Raw genomic sequence first — 18,452 nt, 5'->3', positions numbered from 1 at the left:
CTCACTTAGAGCAAAGAAGGTCAAAATCTACACAACACATCGAGTATCACTTCACACTTGTTGAACGTAATACTCAGCTCTCTGGGAAAAGCCTAAAAGGAGAAAAACAGTATTGCTTTAAGGAGCTTGTGGGAGAGACACAGAAGTTGACCCAGTAGCAGAAAATAAGAGCCACTACAAGAGTGCAGGGTGTGTATTCTGGAATGAGGAATGAATTTCAGACTTTTTTTTTTTTTTTTAGAGGAAAACTAAAGCCCTACATACAATTAAAAATCCAGCAACTTTAGGGTTATGTTTTACAGCCTCAAATAAACCGAGTGAGCGTTCCTTATAAGCATCTGGGGGTGGGAGTGGATGTCTAAAAGGGATCTTTCTGGCACACTCAAGCTAGTTCTCTAACGAGAATCTTCTTTGATTTAGAATCCAGGCACAAAGTGGGGCTTTGGGGGAGGATCTGGGGATGTCCCAAATCCTAGTTTATAAGCTGTTCCCTCCTGGGAGGTGCCTGAATCATATCTTGAACACTGAATGCTTATGAACCAAAAGGAGTGACCTTTCACCTCTAGTGAGGGGTGCGGGTTTCCTTTATGAGCCGACTACTCAATCAACATTTCCAACAGAACCTTGGTTCAGACGCTCCTGCTATAAAATTGCACTTGGTGATTGTCTCTTACACGTTTTTTTTTGTCCTTCCTAAAACTAGATTTTTCTGTACAAACTGGGCTTGAAATATAAAGCACATAAAATTCCCATTGAAAATAATGAGAATCCAGGATCAAAGCTGAAGTCCCAAGAGAAACAGGACGGGAAGGAGGAAAGAAGAGGATGATGGGGGGAGCTAGTCTCCCACGTCTGTGTCCCGGTCACCAATGAGCCAAAGAATGTGGAAACTGAGAGCCAAGAGACCCGTCCCAAGCAGGTCACCCAGTGCCGTCAAGTAAGGGATAGAAAAGTTGTCGGGATCCAGACCCCTACCCCACATCCAATGCACCATCCAGTCGGCAATGTAGAGTAGAATGAGAACCTGGAACATAGACAAGAGGAAAGAGCCATATTAGCTACTAATCCAGACTTTCACGCCCCTTTCTTCCCCAGGACAAAGCTTTTCGAGTTCCTCTACATTCAGGCACTTGCAATTCAGCCTGATAGAAGTGCGAGCCCCTATTAATCCCATTCAAGCCTAAGAAATAGCTCAGAGGAGTAAGAGATGGGGCTTGTTGTTAAGAGGAACATCCTCAAGTAAGGGAAAACCAAAGATTTGATGGCGGGTACATTTCAGATTGTGGGAGGAGAGGGGCATGCCTACAAGTGAGCATTTAGGGGGGACAAGAAGATGCGAGCCGGGTTTTAATTCTCCTATGTGCCTTTGAAAATCTCCCCTTACTGCTCTATGCCCAATGCATCACCATCAGTTTATTTTAGGTGTATGAGAGAGTTCACTGCATGTGGGCTGAAAGCCTCCAAAACGAGAAGGCTCTGACCCAGATTCAAGTTTTGCAGCTCAGGTCACAACCCTAACCAAAAAATTAAAAAAAAAAAAAAAAAAAAAAAAGGGAGAGGAGCAAGTGGACATAGAGCCAGGGAAGTAGAGGTAGGATACAATCCACAGTTCACACCAGGGTGCCTCAGAAGTGAGCAGAAAGCCCAGTGAAAGGGGAGCAGAGTTGGAGCAGCAGAGTCCTGGCTTCCTGGGGGCAGGAGAGCATCTCCGAGCAGTGACATGATGGTCATGTTCTCACCTTTGCTCTAGGACAACACTGAGGGTATCCCAAGTCAGTGGCTTACACTGAGTCCTAAGCAAAGCCAGGAGAAATGCTCACAAATGCATCTAGCAGATCAGGTACAGACATTTGAAGCCGTCAACTTGTGAGCGGAGTGAGGGCTGGAAGGATCAGGCCAAGGCTTCCTCCTTCACTACAATCCATTTAATTACCCATGAGCCCCCACTCTGCTCACAGGCCTGCAGCTTCCCACAATGCACCTCATTCTCTGCAGGGAGAAGAGCACCAGGGATTTAAAAAGTGGTTGCTAATGGACTTCCCTTCATGTATCCAGCACGTAGCACGGGCTCACGACAGACTAGCAGCCTTGTCTAGCACGCGCTGTTTCTCTTTCTTGTGGATGCTCTGACTCATTTCCTGGAGCTCAGCTCGGTTGTTGATTTTAGGGGGATGCTAAAACCAACAACAACTTCCACAAGCACCAGGAGGTGGCTGTGTTTAGTAGGATAACTCCTTGGCCGCAGTCTCCTCTCTGTCTGCCTGTGTAGGTGGGGAGAGACATATTGGCTGCTTGAGTTCCCTGAAGTGCCAAAAATCCCCCCTTACATCCCTGAGTGCACACTCCTCACCTCAAGCACTGATTGTTATTTTACACAGAATTGGTTAGGAGCATGGGAGCCCAACGCTGGCAGCCCACCCAGATTTCGCGTGTGTGGGAAAGGCCCAGGAAAGGGAGGAAGAGCCCTACAAGTCACGGGAGACACTGCAAACTTCATATCCTGTTTTCTCTGCCAAGCCGTTTGAACACCGCTACAGCCCCACTAGGCGCTCATGGCTCTTTACAGCCAAGGAAGCAGATCCTGTTCCTGAGGATTTTAAAAGCCAAGTGTAGGTTGCAAAGCTATGGAAAACAGCAGGTAAGCAGAATGAGTGCCCTGAGCATGGAAGGGAGTCTAATGCACTCATCTTCGCAGGGTTGCCGAAGCAGACAGAAGCGCCTCAGTTTACGATGTGGTGCTCTGTTCTATGGGAATTGTAATTCTACTCCAGTGACAACCATTTGTGAGATAGTGGGTTCCCTGCAGGGAAGGTGCTGTAGGGAGGAATGTAACAACAGATGAAGATAGAGAGAGGCACCCTGAACCAGCCAGCCCCACCTGACTGTTCCAGCTACAAAGGTTCTTTGGCCGCCTGCAGCACCATAGTATCCAAACGCATTCCAGTCACGCGTTAAATGAAGTGACTGGCATCTGTCACATGTGGCTTGATCTCGTCCCCTCCCGAGGGAGAGCTATGTGTGCAATGCAGTGTTCGGAACAGCAAGGAGCATGCTGCGCATCCCGAACTTCTCTGTTCTCTGAGGGGCATTTGGGATGCAAGAAGAGCGCTAGCTCGGGGCCAGGAGATGCCTATTTCATGCTCTCTCTCTAGTCAAGGGAAGGGGTATTTTGTGTAAGCTCCCTGGAATAGGGACACTCTTTGTGCTGCGGCTACACAGCACCTAGCACAATGGGGTCCTGCACCGTGACTGGGGCTAGCCGGCATTATACTAAATGCAAATAATAAAAGGATATTTTGTATTTGTCCCAAGTGCAAGAATCATGTCATCTGTACTTATAGTTCTATGCCGAGCAGATTCCCCTTACTGAGGAAAAAGTGCCTCACTCCATCCCACTTCTGAGGTCTGTCTACACTGAGGAGCAGCTGCCAATGGGTCCCACTGAACTGGTGCGGAAATGAGACAAACCTCGTTTTTAGGAGCTTGGGAGGTGACCCATTTGCAGCAGTTGGCCAGTTTTCTACTGCAGGTGGTGCATTAGTGTCCATTATTCTAGCACGGGGATCACAGTGCATGCAAGGATTCATGCAGAGGAGACGGGTCAGGCAAAGCCAGCTCTTACCTGGAGAAGTGCAGCTGTCATGTAGAAGACTACAAAGATCAGGGTGAGCGTGGTGTGTCCGCCTTGCATGGAGCTGATAGTGTAGAGGAAAACCAAGTGCCCAGGAACCACCAGGAGAAAGAGCACGCGGGCAGAGCGGGAATTCACATCTGGAGGGAAATTGAGAGGATGGAGCTCAGAATTTAAACAGATAATGGAACTCTGCAGCCAGCTCCCTGAGTGCCAGCATGGATGTGTCCACTAATCAGCAGACTATGTTTTAGTCGATCACTGGCCACAGCATATTGGATCCATACCTCTATGTGCTAAATGCAAGGAGCGTAACAGAAATGCCCCAGAGCTCTGAACACTGGCTTAGAGACCCACCCGTACTGGGATCAGTTAGAGATAACGCACTTCTGCTCCTAGCACAGACAGGGTCAAAAGGGACAGGCAAACGAAGAGGCTCTACACAGATCCCAGTGGCCACAGAAGTGGTAGCTTTCAGCAGCTGCTCAGTACGCAGCTTTCAGTAATTCACTGGGAGGCTGAATTACTAAAGGGAATTCATAAGAGCAACTAAAGCAAGGTGCTTGGTGCTCCCAAGGGCTGTGTCTGCCCCCTTTTGGGGCTCATTTTTCCAACCCTATTGGAAAAATACTGGATGTCTCCCAACACACACTGTAACAGATAATGCTGACATCCGAAACTGTAAAGCACTGGGCTCAGTGCCACGAGGCCACTCTTCTGGGGGCTGCCTTGCCCCCAGAGGCCAGGCCAGTTCGCTCCCAGGCTACGGGCTGCCCCAGGCATGGTAGAGAATAAATCTCAGCACATGCATGGCATGAAATGCAAATCAGGATTCCTGCTGCAATGTTCCTTCCCCCCTCCACGTCCATCCTCACTTGAAACATCTGGGTCTGCAGCTAAATAATGGAAACGTTATGGAGCCTCTATTAACAGGAACCTTTTCTGGAGCTTCAGTTATACTGGCCAGGCCAACCCGAGCTGCTGGCTGGCAGCTTCTGCAGCCCAAAAGCACTTGGTAAGGATTTAGAAGGTGGCAGGGAAGAAGTCATTCCAGTGCCAGGGAGCCAGAGGCACACCTGCCACTAAGGCGGCCTTCTTGTCCTAACCCAGCGGGGTCACTCCACCTCACCACAACATCACTGACACTGTCTCTGTCAGCAAGAGCATAGGCCAGGCCAGTGCCTGGTCTCTCTGCCTCTCAGCAGATCTCAGCTCCCATTCCCTTCCTTGCTGCTTAGTGACCCCTCCCTCAGTGCAAGCTGAGCCAGCTAATTGTCAAGCCATTTCATGATGCTGGTGAAGTGAACTAGATGTCCCCTAGCTCAGAAAGCCCCAGCGCATGGCGCTGGGTAGAAGGAACAGATACCTGAGCTGAAGAATGTACTGCAGGGGGTGGGGCACTTGCGCGGGGCCATCTCTGAGCTCTCGCCAGGAATTCCGCTCATGTGGAGGTAAGTGGAGATGCGACTAGCCTGGACAGCTACTAGGTTGCCACCGACACCTGCAGACCAGAAGGGGAGCAGTGAGAGCGGGTGCGTAACTCAACCCTCGCAGAAGTTGGGTGCACTTGAGACTGCAGGAGCCAAGTTAAACTCTATTGACCTTTGAACTTCAACCCTTTTCATGCCTCCGGAACAGTCACAGCAGCAGGTGATCAAGTCCTCTCCTGCTCCTCACAGGCAGAATTCTTTTGCTGTGTTGTCAGAAAGCAGCTGCAACTGCTTCAGTTACAATCAAGCTGTCAGCCCTACGACAGGATTTCTGGCTCACATTCCACTTTTGGAGGATACAAAAAGCCAGAGAGACAGAGAGAAAGGACACGGCTCTACAACCCCGCTTTATGACCCCTGCTGCAACTGCATTATTGTAGAGCCTTAAGTGCAGTGCGTGGGACACAAAAACAATGGGCCAGTCACGGTCGTAAGTTGAAAACTGCTAAGAATTTTGTTTGAAACACAGCACATAACCTGCGGAACTCATTGCCACAAGCCCAAGAGATTCATAGCATTTTTTAAAAAGTGTGTGACATACAGATAATGAGCAGACTCACAGTTCTATTAGCAAAGGAGACTAAGGCACTAGAAGTTTCAGACCTAAGCTCAAGGAACAGGGAAGGGGCATCAGACTGGATAAAATATTCAAAGACACTTACGTGTATAGGTGCATCTTCACTGAAGTATCAACTCAAGGGTAGATCACTTGAGATGCTTCCCTTATGTTAATCTATCACCAGGAGGAGCAGCCGAGTTGCTCTAACACCCTGTCTCAAGCCTAGGAGCCAAAATCCCATTGGCATCTACAGATGCAGGCTCCTAAATCACTTTTGAAAATGGGTCTTGGGCACTTTTGAAGATTCTACCCACTGTCTGGCAGTGACTGCTGAGAGGCTCATTAGCAGAGCAAAAGGGAACTCACCATTAATCACTGGTGTAAAGACGGCTATCCCTGCAAAGTTTGGATCCGACACAGTTTTGTCCAATATTAACCCTCCAACACTGCAAGGGAAGACATTGAAGGAGTTGATGCCCAAGAGAAAATGACCACTCAGAACATCCAGAGACTCCCAAGCAATTATGATGGTCATACTTATGTAGGCATGAAAGCAGTGCCCACTGTTTGCGAGGCTGGTTACTGCAACTGTGCACATTTCACAGGCATCTATACCCATTTACGCAGTGGCAGCAGTTGCACATAGGACTCTGGGGCCTCTTAAAGCTGGTGCATAATATTAGAGCCTCGAGGGAAAAGGGTTGCTAGTGTGTCACAGTAAAAGACAGTTTTGGCAGGAGCCGCAGAGTCAGGTAGTGGGTGCTTTACCATGATGCAAGTTGCATTTTGGCACACATCACACAAGCTAGTTTGTAAGTTTCAGTCAGACAAAATTCCCCAACAGGAACAGAGATTGTAAATCCTTGTGTACCTAGTGTAGAAAGAGCCTTCTGTTGTAACAAACCCGTCTGGGGCACACACTTCCCAGAGATGGCTCTTGTGGTGAAGGCACTAGCCTGGACTCAGGAGGTCTGGGTTAAATTTCTGGCTGTGCCACAGACTCTCTCCGTGATTGTGGCCAAGTCACTAGATCTCTCTGTCTCTCAGCTCCCCCCCTGTAGAACAGGAATAACAATACTTTATTTTTCCCACTCTTTGGGACAGGGACTATCTCACTATGGGTGTAGAGTGCCCAGCTTGGTGTGGCCCTAATTCCAGGTGGGACCCTTAGATTCTAAGATGACAGCAAACAGAAAGGTACTTGGGGGATCTGTTTTAGGAGATATTTGTTTGGTGCACATTAAAATCTGTTTGACACAGCGGGTGAAATCCTGTTCTCAGCTCTTCTCCAACAGTTGCATAGGTTTAGGAGCAGAATTAGCCCACTTATGCTGGAGGGATGTGCCATTGTTGCTCTATTCCTAGAGAGGGACCTGGACGGTAGATCTGAACTTTAACATTTGAAGGAGTTCGGTTCCACCATCTCCGTTTCTTATGCACATTATGCACCATTTGAGCCAGTACCTGAAGGGAAGCCAGGGTGTCCCTTCCTGGTAGGGCTGGGGCAAAACAGTCATTTCGTCCCTTCCTACCTGCTAATAGCCATAGCAATGATGACTGGTTCCCACCCAGAGTACAGCACCTCCCGGGTTACTGGATTCCTCTTGGCAATGATGATCCAGAGCGGTAGCAGGGCTATGAAGAAGGCACACACCAAAGGATTCACGTATGCTTTGTCCTCTGAAAATAGAAGCAACAGGTCAACGAGTCCTCCCACCAGGATGTCATGGGGTCACTACTCAACAGCAGTGTTGGAGAGCAGACCTGGTCCAATTTCCCCTCTGATCTCAGGCCCTGGGAGACTGCGAGAGCCAGACATGGCCACTCCACCTTCAGGAGGTATGCTATTGTCAAGGCTGCCCCCCCTGGATCAGCTCTTACCGCTGCTGCTGATATGCTCACTAAGAAAACCCCGGTTTCCAGCCTCTCACCCCGTCCATCCTTCACCTGCTGAGCAAAACCTAGCAGCCATGCCTGCCCTCTCCTTGGAATGTCGTTGAAGACATGTCCCAACCAAGGAGACAGCCACAGCTCTGCTACTAGGGACCCTCCCAAGCCTTACGCTAAGGATGCTTTCTAGCTTCTGGCACTTGCCAAAAAGCACCCCTTGCCTGTCTGACAGCAGGGTGCACCCAGAGCACCCCCAAGCCTCTCCACACCTGTATGGTCTATGAAGATCCTTTACATTTTTCTTACTCTCTCTCCCCCACCAGTCATCTCTGAATATGCCTTAGAGAGGTAGCCTCAAGATCAGGCATTACGTAGCTGGAATGGAGGGCAAGATGCCAGGGAAATGCTGCAGCGCACGTTAGGAGGGGATATGCATCTCTCACATCTCACCCAGCTCTATGTAGAGGCCCCAGCTGATCCCTGAAAGCAGCGCCAAGGTGATGAGATCCCCCAGGCTGGCAGCAATGGGCGTGGCCACGTTATCCGGGTTGATCCCTATCTTTCTGGATCCAATGATGACTCCGATCATGATTATTCCTAGGGCCAGAGGAAGAAATGGTGTGAGCTAAAGGGCACCGCTGCTCAGACTGAACAAGCGCGGCTGAGCGTTTAGGCTTACCCAGCACGAGTGAAGCTATGAAGGCTGTGGCGACGCTACTGGCACAGAGCAGGATGGCATGGCCAATGCTGAAGTGCCCATCTGGGATCCAGCCAAATATCACGGCAGCAATCGAAGCCAGGAAACCGACCACTGTAGCTTGAACCTAGCACACATGAGGGGTTAAACCAGACACGGGTTGGGAAGAGAGAAAAACCTGTCCCACTTCCACCTGGAGGAAGAGACCGCAATATACCAGTGGGGGAAACTTTTAGGGAGGATTAATTGCGGCACAAGAAGTCACCATTTGCTTTTCCACCAGACACTCAGCATCAGTATTTAAACTCTCCTTCCAGTGTCACTGCTGCACAGCCTCCACAGCCAGCCCCATTTCCCCCATTTACCTGAATCAGAGCCATGTTCCCCATTATCATCCTCCAGAGCTCCTTGGGTGTGTCTATGTGCCCAATGTTAGCCTGCAGGAAGAGAGCATGGTATCGGTTAGACTGAACTCCTCTCAGATGACTAGTGCTCAGGGAACTTGTTCACAGTGCAGGTACATTTGTCGTGGAGCAGGGGAGAACAATTCGTGACTCAAGCCCTCCGGGATGGTGGTTCAAGAGGAGAAAAAATGAGCAATCCATTGCTGTTCATGACGGCTCCCCATTCTGCGACATTCCTAATGGCCCCACACGTCAGCCAGGCAACAGGAACAGAGCAGCAGGATGCGGACAAGAGCAGGGTGGCCAATCACCTCCCACCTCCAGCTGAGAAGGGAATGAGCTGCAGAGTCAAGAGGGCTTCCTCTATTGCTTTTGGGGTTCCAAGGTCCTCAATTCTTGCAGACAAAAGAGAATCCTGCACCCAAAGGCTGACAGATAAGTGATGGAGGAGCAGGGCATCAGCTGTCTTGGTCTACTGCTCTGAGCACAGAACAGGGTGGCAAGAATGCTCCATTTCTAAGCCCAGAGCCACACTTCAGTCCCCCTTAATTGCCTCCATTCTCCTAGCTGCAGAAGCCGGGTTAACACCTATGCCACAAGGGCAGAGCAAGGATTCAGGGTTTGCCAAGTGCTCTGGAGACCAGGGTCTACAAAGACTTTGCTAGTGAATCTGGGACGGCGGCAGAACCTCCTCCATTTCCTCTTTAGCACACGCTGGAATGGGACATTGCTGATGCTTTCCCAGTGGAGCTCCTAATACCACGTCTCACTACCAATTCTGGCTCATACCCATCTGGGTCATGCTGTTCCCGCAGCTGGCCAAAGGGCTCGATACTCCAGCTCTGCTATCAGATCGGACCCAAGCTCTGATAAGGAAGGTCAGGGTGATGGCAATGAGCGTTTTCCCTTTTAAATAACGTTAGGTAAACAAAGCTAATGCCCCATGAAAGCCTGGTGAGTGGTGGGAAGCAGCCACAGCCCATGGGGGTCTTTTGGCACCAGGATGGCTACAAAAGACACTAATCAGCTTAAACAGAACAGACTGAAAGTTGCTGTAATCTGGCAGCAGACAACTTTGCTGTTTTGCAACATTTGAGCAGAGTTACTGCAGAAGGCCCTGCCAACCTGTCCCTTGCAGGTCTCTACGCGATTTAGAGACACTAAGTATCACAGCACTCCCTAGAGATGCAGAGCAAGGATTGTGGGGCCCAATTTAATAACAGAAACTGATGCACAGAGAGGGGAAGTGACAAGTCGAAGGTCACAGTGACCGAATATCAGAAACAGAACCCAGGCGTCCTGACTGCTAGCCCCTAGTTCAAGCCACGAGCCTATGCAGATCCAGCAGAACAGCCGATGAAGTGGGTTCTAGCCCACAAAGGCTTACACTCAAATACATTTGTTAGTCTCGATGCCACAAGGATGCCTTGTTGTTTTTACTGATACAGACTAACACAGCTGCCACTCTGAAGTGTGTAGAGGATTCCCTAAAGCACAAGCAAGGCCGTTAACAGCTAGAAGGGATGTGGTGGCAGTTTTCTTCCCTCCAGTTTCTGTGCCAGAGAGAAATCAAGGTCAAGCAGCTCAAATCAGCATTCTTTCCACACTGCCCAGTCCCTGCCACTTCTTGAACATTTCCACAGCATCTTCCAAACCAGCGATTGCAGAGGCTCTGACAAAGCACTTCATCCACTACTGAAACGCAGCCACTTCTGGGGTGGAGCATGGCAACTCTAAACTGTTCAGGACAGGAGGGGAAGAAAAACAACGTACCCAACTGAGTTGGCTGGGTCAATTTGTAAATAAGAACAGCTGCCCAAGTCGGAATGTGGCCATGGCTCCAGGGCAACACCCTTCCTCTTTCGGCATTTGATTCTCATTTGAAATCTATCCCCACGCCTCAAGTTACCAGGGCACATGGCATGTGGGCAGAAGAATACAGGACCATTCTCTTCAGGAAGGAAGAGCATCCATGCCCGAAAAAAAGTCTTCAGACACTAACGGAGCCTGGATTTAAGGGGCATTCTCAGGAATTTCTGCAGTCTGGCCAGATCAACGCCAGGGGGGAAACTACAGGGACAATCAGCACATACCCTACAGGTATTTTAGCTCGGGTATGAAGCTGGATCTTAAATTCCTGCCCTCAGGTCAGGATTAACATAACCTGGCTGTAGTCAGTAGCAACAAGATTTTAATCCCCTAAAAGGAAAGTTTTGCTTCCTAATGGTGAAAGGAACTGGCTGGGGAGCCTTAATGCAGCCTTAATAAGGAATGTGCAGCCTGAGGAAGCCATTCCAGGCTGTTGTCCTGCAGAGCCAGCACAGTGACCATGTCCCAAGCGATTCCTTTGAGAAGGCCTCTCCGCTGCCACTACACAGGTGGCCTCCTATGCCTAGGAAGGAGCAGAGCAAGAGGGGAATAAAAAGCAAGTCAGATGGGTCGTCAAATCTCATCACTCGTGTATGCCGAAGGGAACCCAAGGAGGCCAGGAGGGAGTTTAACAGTTTAAAGGGCAGTGTGTCATTCCCCTGCCCACCCCATGCACCAAGCTCTAACTGATCCCCTATGGGCCGGAAGCCATGCTAATTTCTCCACACTAGTCAGATCAAGGTCATGGCTTGTCAGTAGGCAGCACAAGGAGACCCAGCTGGCACGGACAGGGCTGCTCGCAGGCACAGAGCGTCAGAGGGAGGCAGATAGGCCGGGTCATTGCTCTCTCTGTGCCCTGGTCCTCTTGTGGCCCTGTTGTGGACATGGAGGGAGATAGGAAAGTTTGGCATTCCGGTAACTTTCAGCACAGCATGGGCAGTCTCGATTCCCCGCCAAGGCCCCAGCCCTGGGCCAGCACCACTGCTGGGAAGGCGGGGGATGGAGGAAGCGGTGCATTCTACCTTTGTCCCAGAAGAGCTAAGCTCTGATCCCAGCGACGCAGGGGGGCTGCATGCTTAGTGCGTGGCTGGACAGAGCCAAGCCAGCCAGCCCCGCTCCTCCACCCCACCCCCACAAAAGACCTCACATCCCTTACATGCTCCAAACAATAAGGATGAAACAAAGGGATTTGTTTCCCCAAGTGGAAGAGCAAACAAAGTCTGGCCTGCACTGACATGAGCTTCACCACTCAGCCTTTGCCTCTGGCAGAATCGCAGCTGGCTTCTGCTCCCACCCTGCACAATAAGGAGGGGAAAGCTTGTTCCCACCATCAGCTGGAGACAAGGAACCTTGGCACCGAGATGACAGCCTTGGCAGCAGGCGCGGCGTGCCAGCCGGTAGTTGGCAATGTCATTTCCCAGCCAGATCTCTGCTTGCTTCTTAGGAGCAAGGGCACCAGGGCCAAGAGCTACAGAGACTGGATTCAAGGAGGAAGAGGAGTTGTTCTAGTCAGCGATAACCAGCTGGGGGGTTGTAGTGGTAGGATGCCCTGTGCTTCACCGTACATGCAGAGCTGAACCAAAAGCTAATCCAGATAGAGCCTCTTTCTCGTTCCCCACCCCAATGTTGGCCAGGCAGCCCTGATTCTGACGTGGGGGCTAGAGACTAAGCAACCCACCTCTCTGCAAACTAGCCTCCTCCAGAACACTGAACCAGCGTGATGCAGTAACACAAATGTCACCGTGCAGCAGAGCAGGGTCCTGCAAGACACATGGAAATGTAGTGGCTGTTCAGAGTGGGAGAGGGGTTGCAGCAGGAAGAGCAGAAGACAAAGTCAAGAATAGTCTGAGAGCCTGGTCTTCTGCCTACAAGGAAGAGCCATGTGCTTGGCTGCTGGCATCGGGGCACAACAGGGGCCACGTGAGTCACAGTCAGGGAGGCAGCTGCTGTCGGAACCATAGCTGGCATTACTCCCCTGGGTCAAGGCTCAGACATACTAAAGAGGCCAGGCAGAGACAGAGACATGTGCAACTCTCCCCAGGTTTTCTGCCAGCTGTGCTCACTGCTCCCCTCCAACCTGACAGTGCCCGATGAAATCCTGCAAATGCCTCGCCCCCCAAATCCTCCCTGGGTAGCAGTCTGAGTCAGCCATTTCTGAGCACAGTTTCCTGTGCCTCTGTCCCCTGAAGACCAGGTCCGGGCTGTTTGCTTTAAGGGCTGCACTCTGAATGTATTAATTCAGAGGGCAGAGAGAGGAAAGAGATGAGCTGCAGGCAGCAGATTTGAAGAATCACAGCTGTAGACGCATTGTGGGGGGGTGCTGTGAGGCATGAAAACATCCAAGAGTCACAGTAAGATCCAGCTTCATACTGAGCTAAAATACCTGTGGGTTATGTGCTGATTGTCTCTGTAGTTTCCCCCCTGGCGTTGATCTGGCCAGACTGCAGAAATTCCTGAGAATGCCCCTTAAATCCAGGCTCCGTTAGTGTCTGAAGACTTTTTTTCGGGCATGGATGCCCTTCCTTCCTGAAGAATGGGCTTTATGGAAAGGGAGGAGAATTTCCAGTCCCTAACAGGAAAGGATTCCAGGCCTCCTGCCCAGCTCAGCTACTGGGACAGAATGCTCCATTAGTGCCAGAGCACGGACGAGAAGCAGTTCGGTTACAACTGCGCTTAGCCTAGTCTTGTCTTGGCAGTCTGGAGCGCCTGCCCCCATCTCAGTTGGGAAGCTGTGTTATGAATCTGGCCATTACACTCACAAAGAGGCAATGGCCGATCTTGCCCTTCCATTGGCTTCCAGAGGTTTTCAGCTAGGATGCTAATGCTTTCTGTAGGATTCCACAGGACAGGAGAATTTGCCTCCAACCTTGTCCCTGCAGCACAATTCTCTCAAAGACCTGCAGCCTCTGCCACTCACAGGCTTTCCTCAGCCTGCTTTTGGGGCATTTCTGTATTTAGTTCCCTGAAGCACAAGTCAGATCCCTTTCAACTAGATCAGAACTCTCCCAGCTAAACATGCCCACATCCCTCTTCTGGATCCAGCAGTGCTTCCAGGCAGAACAGCATGCAGGGCAGGGGAGGGGAGAGCCGTACACCAGGCGTTAGGACTTTAAACAGTCTTCCTGCTCGACTCATATTCAAAACTCCTTCCTGAACTGCCAGGCTCTTGACAAAGTGGCAACTGTCAAAAAGCAATTTCCCGCAATATTCTGGACACACCTTATCGAATTACGTTTAATACCTTCAGGGTCCATGGTATTAAACATGAAATTGTTGATGTGTTATTGTAGGGTTGCATGCAACTTTTCCAGGAGACTGACTAATGTAAACCCTGGGGAAATGTTAGGAACGTCAAAAAAATAAAAAATAATAAAAAAAGATTTTGTGACAATATGTGTGAAGTAGGCTTCATGCAAGGTACTAGAGAGGCTTTTTTAAGCTATGCCCTGGGGAGAAAAATCCACTGTCTTCTGAATACCTGCTCCTGGAAACTCCAATTCAAAGACCCCTGAACTGTATAAAAGATGGATTAAACTTCACATGAGTGAGCTAGTGCTGAACTGAGGCTGTTACGAACCTGTACCCAGAGAAGAGACCCCTTTGTGGAGTTTAAAGGATGACCAACTGGCAAAGCCCATGGCGGAGTTGGGGTGAGCTTTGGAAGCTTATTAGCATGTGTATAGGTTCTTTTATTGTTTCTAATAGGTTCTCTTTGCAATGTTTTCATCCTAAAAATAAAGTAGCCTAACTGTGTCAGTTACTCTGTTCTTAGTCTCAGTGCTGGGGTCTGCTTAGACAGTCTCTCTTGAGCTAGGAATAACACAGTGAAGGCAGGGAACCATTCAGCCTGAAGATACCCCAGTCAGAAGGGAGAGAAGTGTGTCTCCATCCACGCATGGCAACAGCCAGTGCATACCCTTGCTGGACCACTGAGGGGAAAAACAGGTGTAGCTGTCATGAACTGTGACAGGCACTCTTTTGCTGACTGCTCATCTGACTTGATCCCAAAGGCCCCCTGCTTATGGAAGATGCTTAAAATCAGGCTCTTCTCTTCCACACATACCCCCACCCCGTCCCAAAAAGGAGTTCTTCTCTCTCATGACTCAGTACCCCGCTAATCAAAGCAGGGCAGGGGCAATAGCTGCATGAGCTGGCGTCCTGGGCACGGGATACCTGTGAAGATAGTTCAGGGACAAAGAGAGAGGGGGCAGACAGGAAATGTCTCGACTGCTCTGACTGGATGGTATCATGAAGAGGAGGGGTAACGTTTATCCGGACTTCAGGAACACTCACTACCGTGTAATACTCAAAGCTCACTGAGAAGCACAGCAAGGTCCCCCCTTGGAGGGCAAGCCAAATGAATGGACTGGCAGTGGCACTGAGCAGGGGAAGAGCTGGTGCAGCCTGGGACAGAGAGAGGAAACTGGTGGAGCCCTGGAGACTGGCAAACCCACAATGATACAGTTCAGAGCAACTGCATAATATCTAGGCAAATCCATCAGTGATTTAGGCCACCACAAAGTGAGTGGAAGGTGCAAAGGAGTCCACTGGCAGCGGCTACATGCCTCCTCGCCCCAGCCCTCTTTTCCCCTCCTCTCCATAGACAAAAACAAGCAGACATGGAATTTCCCTCCCCGTCCCCCAGCCCATCCCAGATAACTCACAGCTGTAGAAAGACGAGATGCCAGCGTCATCTCTAGGTTCCCCTTCAGTCCCAGCAATGCAGGAACCAGGATAAATACTTCAGTCACATTTTTGAACACGTCCCAGTGCTGCAAGACGAAAAGAGTTTAAGTATTATACATAGTGTGTACACACACACACACACACACACACACTCTCTCAAAGAATCTTGGTACAAGGTAACAGCTGCAGGTGGTAAGCTCTTTGGGGGCAAGGATGGTCTTTTTGTTCTGTTTGGACAACACCTAGCACAATGGGTTCCTGCTCCATGACTGGGATTACAAGGCACTTCAGTAAAATACCAGCCAGACTGTAGAGAAGATTAATTTCTAGGTCTCCTTCCCTCAGAAGTACATCTTTGAGAGGTGAAACACGGAACTGGTAATAACTGTAACTCCCAGCCTCAAATGCTTTGACTATACCCCCAGCTCTGGCTCCATTCCTTCCCTGTTTGAAGACCACGGGACTGCCAAGCTCTTTGCAAAGTGGACCCAAGTGTTGGAAAGTCTCTATTTTCCTATGGCCATGACTGGAGTTGTCCTCCACCTCCTACTGCAGCACAAAGGGCAGGGGCAGGATTTGAACACTGTGCCTTTCTCTGTCAATGGTAAGAGCAGTGGCATAGCCAGGTGGAACGAACAGGGGGAGCGATCACAAAAAAGGAGCCACACCCTGGGGAGCTTTTACTCACCCGATGGTGCTTTTACTGACAGGGCAGCGCTCTGGATTTTTGGCAGCGGGTTCTTCACTCGCTCCGCTGGTCTTTGGCGGCGGGTCCTTCAGTGCTGCCGAACACAACCGGAGAGAGTGAAGGACCCGCCGCTGAAGTGCTGCCAAAGATCTGGAGCGCCGTTAGGTGCGTAAAAAAAATTACCGTAAGAACCTGCTCAACTGTTGATCAAACGTCTATCTACTGAGACCAATAGGCCCTGCTCTTATGAACAGATGCAGATCAGTTACAGAGTCAGTTATCAGAGAAGCCTAACTGTGCCACACCTTCGTTCGGAAGTGAATTTTAGGAAAGCTATTTCATTATTCATGCAGTTGGACATTGTGACTCCATGTGGTCCGTGAATACACGAACCTAGAACAAACCTTTCCTGGGATGCCGCAGGCCCAGCTGAGATCACAGCCCCACTGTGCGAGGGGCTGTATATATACCTCTTAAGAGAGGGTCCTGCCCTGAAAAGCTCATGCTCTAAACAGACAAGACATTTTACAAACATGGAAACGGAGGCGCAGAGAGATCCAGTGTTGGACAGTTACTTGAGGTATTTGGCAGAGCCAGGAACCGGACCCAGGTGTCGGTCCCAGTCCAGTGCCCCACCCACAAGACCATCCCCTCTGCACATGGAGTGCAAACACAGACATTATGCTGCCAAAATTCCCACTGCCTTCCTCCTCTGCCAACCCCAGAAAAAGACAGCATCACATGCTCTTGGCTTCTACTGGAGCAGGACAGACTGATTTATCCCGCTATGGGAGGGAACCTGCCCTCTCTCACTCTGGAACCTGCACTGCTAAGAGACATGCTGCTGCCTACTCCGCCCCCACAGCCAACTCGGTTTCCTTGTGCTAGAGACAGAGCTAACAACACTGGGCTGTTCAGGAAAGAGATGAAGAGTAATTGCAGGGTAAAGGGCCCAACAGCAGAGCAGCTGGCTTCCTAAGGCAGGATGGGGAAAAAAAACCACTGAGACCACAGCTGAAAAACAGAAGGCTTAGAAAAACCTCAAGGGGTCAATCCTTTACTTTCATAAGCATTGAGCAAAAGGCTTCTTTGCTCCCTCTATTGCCGAGTTTCTGCCTGCCCGCAAGAGGAGCTAAGCACCATTGGAACAGATCCGGATGGCAATGGCGATGCCCCAATCTCAGAGTAAGGTCCATCTGCCTTCCCAGCAATACATACATTATGCAGCTTCCCTTAGGCAACACTACAGAGAACACCACGAGTTGCCTCTCCCCTAAGAGGATGTTGGGGATGCAGACAGGATGCTTTCCCCTTCCCAAGATGACACATGCTGGTATCTCAAAGATAAGGGACCTCTGACCCTTGTAGAACTAATGAATGAAATTGTTTTTAATTTTTCACTTTATTAATGTAACTTCATAAGCAAAGTTTTATAAATGAAACAACATTCATTCATAAAACCGGTTACCCCAATAACTGGCTAATTGACAATGAAGATGCTTGTTAAGAGCCATAGCTGTTCAGTCAGCTGCCATTGTAAGTTTCACTATCAATCCAATTCCTGCTTAAATTACTGAGACTTGCACTGTTTCAGTATTGTAACTTCCGTTCACCATTCACTACACTTGTCCATATTGTAACTTCTGTTCACTGTTTGCCATATTGTAATTCAAACCTCATTTTAAAACGCTTACTCCATTTTGTAAAAGCTTGCTGCAACCTTCATTTTTGCAAACCCTACTGTAATCTTATTTGTTTAGATGTGTAAATGAGGTATGTATGGATGATGGAATCAACCTCCAGCCCCAGCCTGTCCTGATGAAATAGAGTTCAAACACCACCGGCTGAAGATGCAGACAAGAGCCCTAACAAAGCAAGAGGAGTCCACCCTAAAAAGAAAAGGTACAATAGAAGGAAGATCAAAGCCAGGTCTGAGGGCTGAAAGTCATGTCTGCAATTGATGGGTGATCAATCACCAAATCCAGAGACAGTGTGACACAGCAAGACCTATAGGCCTTGGCTACACTGGTGCTTTACAGTGCTGCAACTTTCTCGCTCAGGGGTGTGAAAAAAACTCCCCTGAGCGCAGCAAGTAACAGCGCTGTAAAGCGCCACTGTAAACAGTGCCCCAGCACTGGGAGCACAGGTCCCAGTGCTGCAAGCTAATCCCCTCAGGGAGGTGGAGTACCTGCAGCGCTGGGAGAGCTCTCTTCCAGCGCTGGCGCCGCGACCACACACACACTTCAAAGTGCTGCCATGGCAGCGCTTTGGAGTTTTGAGTGTAGCCAAGCCCATAGATTCTGGATTCAAACTAAAGCCTACAAAAAGGATGGGTGAGATGGAAGACTTTGGAGAGTAACATTCTGCTGCCAAAATGGAAGGGCATCGGTGCAGGCCCAACAGAGACCCAGCCCTTCCTTGTGCCCGGCTTTCCTGGCCGGTTAGCTGCCACAAGCTACTAACTCAAGCTGCAAAATCAAGCCACAAACTCAAGCTATATTCAGGACTGGTAACTACGCAGCAGCTGCAGAACATCTG

At 49.8% G+C, this 18,452-nt stretch overlaps 1 protein-coding gene across 3 annotated transcripts in view; it reads right to left on the bottom strand.

Annotated features, from left to right (window-relative positions):
• Nucleotides 1–223: 223 nt before the first annotated feature.
• SLC41A1 (solute carrier family 41 member 1) overlaps nt 224–18,452 on the bottom strand; it is a 31,148-nt gene continuing 12,919 nt past the window's right edge. For 2 of the 3 annotated variants that reach the window (XM_032792517.2, XM_032792519.2), the window contains 9 exons: nt 15,205–15,312; nt 8,633–8,704; nt 8,250–8,394; nt 8,021–8,167; nt 7,213–7,360; nt 6,047–6,126; nt 4,998–5,132; nt 3,623–3,771; nt 224–1,024 (listed from right to left, as the gene is read on the bottom strand). In XM_032792517.2, coding sequence (XP_032648408.1) covers nt 839–1,024; nt 3,623–3,771; nt 4,998–5,132; nt 6,047–6,126; nt 7,213–7,360; nt 8,021–8,167; nt 8,250–8,394; nt 8,633–8,704; nt 15,205–15,312 — 1,170 coding nt within the window. In that variant the 3' untranslated portion in view covers nt 224–838. The remainder of the gene's footprint in view (nt 1,025–3,622; nt 3,772–4,997; nt 5,133–6,046; nt 6,127–7,212; nt 7,361–8,020; nt 8,168–8,249; nt 8,395–8,632; nt 8,705–15,204; nt 15,313–18,452) is intronic. The other variant, XM_032792518.2, reaches the window with a different exon arrangement.

This window comes from Chelonoidis abingdonii, chromosome 4 (assembly GCF_003597395.2).
Source record: "Chelonoidis abingdonii isolate Lonesome George chromosome 4, CheloAbing_2.0, whole genome shotgun sequence".
In the NCBI taxonomy this organism is placed as follows: domain Eukaryota; kingdom Metazoa; phylum Chordata; order Testudines; family Testudinidae; genus Chelonoidis; species Chelonoidis abingdonii.
Note: the sequence above shows the minus strand (reverse complement) of the source record. Positions and strands in the feature narration are given on the sequence as shown.